This window comes from Buteo buteo, chromosome 7 (genome assembly GCF_964188355.1).
Source record: "Buteo buteo chromosome 7, bButBut1.hap1.1, whole genome shotgun sequence".
NCBI classification, from domain to species: Eukaryota; Metazoa; Chordata; class Aves; order Accipitriformes; family Accipitridae; genus Buteo; species Buteo buteo.
Window position 1 is genome coordinate 7,578,381 of NC_134177.1, and position 6,000 is coordinate 7,584,380.

The 6,000-nt window shown below is 36.9% G+C and overlaps 1 protein-coding gene across 7 annotated transcripts in view; it reads left to right on the top strand.

Moving 5' to 3' along the window:
- Positions 1-5,039, top strand: part of NLGN1 (neuroligin 1) — a 316,082-nt gene extending 311,043 nt beyond the window's left edge. For all 7 annotated transcript variants that reach the window (XM_075031403.1, XM_075031405.1, XM_075031404.1 and 4 more), the window contains 2 exons: positions 2,337-3,126; positions 4,133-5,039. In XM_075031403.1, the coding sequence (XP_074887504.1) occupies positions 2,337-3,126; positions 4,133-4,955 (1,613 nt within the window). In that variant the 3' untranslated portion in view covers positions 4,956-5,039. The remainder of the gene's footprint in view (positions 1-2,336; positions 3,127-4,132) is intronic.
- The last annotated feature ends 961 nt before the right edge of the window (positions 5,040-6,000 follow it).

A 6,000-nucleotide genomic window follows, 5' to 3' on the forward strand; every position in this document is an offset into this window, starting at 1 on the left:
TTTTTCACCAAATGGTTTCAGAGGAGGAATATTTCCGTAAGCATTCTTCAGCAGAAGGAGGGATGTTTAGTTTCATTTCCTAAGATAACTTTATGGCCAGAGAACAACCACTTTTACTTAACCCAACATTTAATCACTTAGCAAGCCATAGTGTTTATATCAGCATTTTCTTAATACATAGCTTACACTTTCTGTCCTTGTTCAGAGATATGTAATAAAGCAATAAAAATAGATTTACACAATATGCAAAAAAGAAACATTATTAAGTATCATGAAATACATCTTTGTGAAAATTCCATTTTGTCGTTTAGTTACATTTATTACAATGCCTGGATCCTCTGCGGTAATTCCACTGACTTTGAGATGATTTACACCAGCTCAATATCTGACCTTGTAAACATGCAAATATATTTTTACCTGCTTTATAGCTCAAGTTCTTTCATATTTTTTACTCATATCTTACAAGGAAATAATATCTTGGATATGAGTTCTCATAAATTTAAGGAGAGGCTTGAGTTTACGTATTTCAGTCCCTACACCTATCTGATTTTAAGACTTTTGGATTTGGACCTAATACAGTCTAGAATGATTTTAAAATTCCTCAGAAGCTTGTAAAATGTTTCCTGCCAGCAACTGATTCCAACTAACTTCTGAGCGTACAGGGTCTGGTACTGCAATAGAGGCTGTAAAGGCATGTCTCTGACTTGATTTAGAGGCTATGGAAGTTTTTTATCAATAGAAATATGTTACTTATCAAAGTAAAAGCCATCTTTTGCATTATTGGAATAAAATTCTGAGGTAAGCTGAGCATCTTCACTCCAGTTCCTTTAGTGGGAGTATCCAGCTATTCATCAAGCATTGGACCAAAGATACATTCTTAGCAAAATTGAGGGAGGCCAGATGTCACTTCCAGTCCCTAAACGACTCTACCAAAGTCAGTGAATTACCCCAGGTGCCTATCAGCATAACTAAAACCAAATTTTGACCCATAGATCTTAAATCAGCATAACTTACGTATGCTATAGACCTTTTTGTATCACCCACAGTGAGCTATAGGAGGTAGGCGCCAGTATAAAATATTTGCTAGTAATTAGTGCAGAAGATGTGCTACTGAAATGAACTGGATGCACTTCCATGAAAATGCAAAAAAACCAGAAAGGTCACAATTACCTAAATACAGTCTAGGTTTCCAAGATTAGAGATGAGCATTACTTTGCTCAAAGTTCAGACTCAAAATCTCTTTCAGAACCTGAACTACCCTCCCCAAAGGGAGCGGGAAAAGGCAAAGCCCCAACACAAAGGGAGCACAAGAAGTATCGGAACAAGGGTGGAATTTCGATTGCATTAGAATCAAGAGCAAAAAAATTCGATTGATTCATTGACTGCAAGGGAGTAAGGCTTTCATCCATGATTTGCTCAAAGATGCTTACAGAAGGGAGAGGAAAATGTCAATTTAAACATATTTTGTTATTTCTATGAGTAGAATTCCTGGTCCAGAGTGCTAGTTAAATCAGCATAAATTCAAATTAATTGCACTGAAGTCTTTGGGATTTGCTACAAGTCTATATGCAGCGCCAGATCATACTCTCTCTCTCCCCTAAATGAATAACTGAACATATGTTTAAATCTCTGAATTACAAGGCTAAATAGTGTAAAATATATCATTTCCCTTTTTATGTAAGTGTGATCACTGTAAACCTTCATTAAAAAGGCTCCTTACAAGAAAGGATCTTGACTCTTAGACACTTATAAATTTAATAGCTGCCTAGTACCTTCTCATCTGTTACTCCAGAATGTAAACTTTTGCTGTGATATACAATTCAAAAGCACTGCACCTCTCAAACCAAGTTTAATCCCAAACAAAACATTAAAAAGCAGTATAGTAGGTTTATTTGACACAGTTGTATGCACGCATGCTGCTGATGGCTTGAACAATATCCAGAAATTCAGTCCATTTCAGAGACTTGTTGGCTTTTCCTCCAACCTATAAATTGCTTTAACTTTAGGAATTTCTTTCAAGCTAACAGTGTTATCCTACATAAGGTAACACCACTTCTTATTCTTCTTGAGTTTCTTTTGAAAATCTGTTCCTCAGCTGGACTACATTGAGGTAGAATCATTTGCTTCAATTTCTGCGCATATTGCATTTGTTTTGTATACATTACCTATAGGTACAATGACAGTCAGATCTCACCATCTTGTGTATTAAGTACTATTAAGATTCAAGTATCTCTTCTCTAAAAGTTTTCTATTGTTTCAAAGAACTCCTTTGAATCTTTCAAGTATGTAGCTGTTTCAAGGTCACTTCAGTAGTTTTTAAATATTTCTCCCCACAGGACTTTTTCAAAGAGCAATAGCTCAAAGCGGAACAGCTCTCTCCAGCTGGGCAGTTAGTTTTCAGCCTGCAAAATACGCCAGGATGTTGGCTACAAAAGTTGGTTGCAACATGTCAGACACTGTAGAATTGGTAGAATGTCTACAGAAGAAGCCTTATAGAGAACTTGTCGACCAGGACATTCAACCAGCAAGATACCATATAGCCTTTGGACCAGTAATTGATGGCGATGTGATACCAGATGATCCTCAGATACTGATGGAACAAGGAGAATTCCTCAATTACGACATCATGTTGGGAGTTAACCAAGGGGAAGGGTTAAAATTTGTTGAAAATATCGTGGATAGCGAAGATGGCATATCAGCTAGTGATTTTGACTTTGCCGTTTCTAATTTTGTCGATAACTTATACGGATATCCTGAAGGCAAAGATATATTGAGGGAAACTATTAAATTTATGTACACGGACTGGGCAGATCGACACAACCCTGAGACCAGAAGGAAAACACTGCTGGCTTTGTTTACTGATCACCAGTGGGTTGCACCAGCTGTGGCTACAGCAGATCTTCACTCAAATTTTGGATCGCCTACATATTTCTATGCCTTCTACCATCATTGCCAGACAGATCAGGTACCTGCATGGGCAGATGCAGCCCATGGAGATGAGGTTCCTTACGTACTAGGAATCCCCATGATTGGTCCTACTGAATTATTTCCTTGTAATTTCTCCAAAAATGATGTCATGCTAAGTGCGGTGGTGATGACTTACTGGACAAACTTTGCAAAAACTGGGTGAGTACCAGATAATGAATAGTCTCGTATACAAACTCAGGATATAATGATGCAGTGCTTTCCCTCGGTTATCTCCCTTGGGAATGCCTCTGTGCTTGCAGGATGAATAAGAGATTAAGATTTGGGTTGGATATTTATGTTTATTGTAATGTCCCTCAGCACACTTACACATTCTAGCAAATAGAGGGAAAAATTATCTTTGTGAACATTCTGAGTGAAGAAATTAAAAAAATACTTTGAACACAAAAATAATTGAGGGATCCCCAGGACAGTGCAAAACCGAGCATTTAACATATGTGTATAGTTAAAAATGGTTACACTAGTAACTGACTTTACCCCAGCACCAACAATATTTTCATCCCATGAGACAGAAAATTACATAAATATTGCATCAAATATAATACAGCTTATTTTAATAATGTGTTTGTTTTTTTAAAATTGACACTTCTGACCATAAAATATGTGACTTTAAACTTGAAAAGTTTTATAGTTTTCATTAATTCTTCTCTCACTGGTTGTTCAAAACACTTTTCTACTTTTGGGCATTGGGCTCTGAGTCACTGTGTGTTATACTGAGTTACTCCCTGCCGTGGTCTTTCACCTCTGGAAGGCCACGGATAACTGCATATGAACTGAAATGCTGAGCTTCATGAGTTTTACGGTACTAAAAAAGAAAAGCTAAGCCTGATGTCCTCTCACACTGGTCTCTCATAGATGTTTGTCCGCACTACCGCATTGCTGGCAGCCTGTCCTCAGCAGCAAAAGAATTCAGTGTGAGAGCTACTAGCGTTTTGGGGAACTAGGGAAGTTACTGAAGTCTATGTAAAAGAAGGGTTCATTTGCATAATGCTGTTTCTAATCAAGATTATTAAGGCCTCTAATTTTAGGAAATAGCATTCTGCTCTGTCCAAAGGCAGATTTAAACATTAGGTATAAAATCTTAATTATGTTAATTTTATAATTCCTTTTGAAATACTTTGTAACATTGGAGATTATTTTTTTTTAGCGACCCAAATCAACCAGTGCCGCAAGATACAAAATTCATCCATACAAAACCAAACCGTTTTGAAGAAGTAGCATGGACCAGATATTCTCAGAAAGACCAACTGTATCTTCACATTGGATTAAAACCACGAGTTAAAGAACATTATAGGGCCAACAAAGTGAACCTTTGGTTGGAACTGGTACCTCATCTGCACAATCTTAACGACATTTCACAGTATACCTCTACCACAACTAAAGTGCCATCGACTGATAATACTTTCAGACCAACAAGGAAAAATTCTGTTTCTGTTACTTCAGCCTTTCCTACAGCCAAACAAGATGATCCCAAACAACAGCCAAGCCCGTTTTCGGTGGATCAAAGGGACTATTCAACAGAATTGAGTGTTACTATTGCAGTTGGTGCATCTTTGCTGTTCCTGAACATTTTGGCCTTTGCAGCATTGTACTACAAAAAAGACAAGCGGAGACATGATGTTCATAGGAGATGTAGCCCACAACGTACTACTACCAATGATCTTACCCATGCACAAGAAGAGGAGATAATGTCCCTCCAAATGAAGCACACTGACTTGGATCATGAATGTGAGTCCATCCATCCACATGAGGTGGTTCTCAGGACCGCCTGTCCCCCAGACTACACGCTAGCTATGAGAAGGTCTCCTGATGATATTCCCTTAATGACACCCAACACCATCACAATGATCCCCAACACTATACCAGGGATTCAACCCCTACACACATTCAATACATTTACCGGAGGACAGAACAATACTCTGCCCCATCCTCATCCCCACCCCCATTCACACTCAACAACCAGGGTATAGCCAGACAAGATGAAACAAACTTTATTTTTTGATGGATTACAGTAGGTGATATTACTGAAGATTACTTGGCTTTCAACCTACAAGACTCTTACTATTTAAATATGGAGGAATATTATGTGAATATACATATCAAGAACTTTTGGGGTTTTGAAAAAAATGAATTGTACATATATCAAATGAACTTAAGAAACAAACAAACAAAACAAACAAAAGAAAAAACAAAAAACCCAACTGTTTGCAATTGCTTGAAGCAGTTGTCCTGAATGATACTTTTTCATTCACATTCAAGTATTAATTTTTTGAAGATTTAAGTTACATAATGGAATTAGGCATGTGCAACACAAACAGGAAAGAACTATGACTGAAAATTTTAAAAACCTATAAATATGCACAAGGGACACACTAATGGAATGTCAGATAATTTTCACCAATTTTTATTTGGACCTGTTTTCTTGTGTAGACCATATTTACATATTTGAATAAGTACACAAAGCACCAATGCTGTTAAGGCCTTAGAAAGGGGCTCATGCTGAAATCTGCCAGTCAAAGAAGTTTTACAGCCTGGCAGGTACAACATTATCACATAAGTGCTGTCAGTATAAAAGTTGTGGGAATAAAGGAAACTGGATATTTTTAGCACGATGTGCATGATAATTTATATGCTTGGTGGCTGTGCTGCTGATTAAGCCGTAATTAAAATTCTTCTCATCCCATTGGAGTTTTTAATAGAAGCTTTCTCCATCAATTGGCACAACCTAAAGAAGTTTTTTAAAGGGGCAAAAGTAATTACAGTAAAATATTTCATGGTAGCTTCAGAAATAGAAGGAATTGCAACAGTTCTTAAAGGTATTTATGGCATTCTAGGTATACAGTGGTGAACCCTCGCTGATATGAATCCCAGACAAAAAAATCTGTATTATTAATCTTCTTTTTCCTTTCCACCTAAGTAATTTCTAACTTTAACATAACTATAACTTTAATGGAATCTCCTTTGATGAAGGTTTTATAATTTGCTGTGATTTAGTTACAATATATTTAGTTCAAA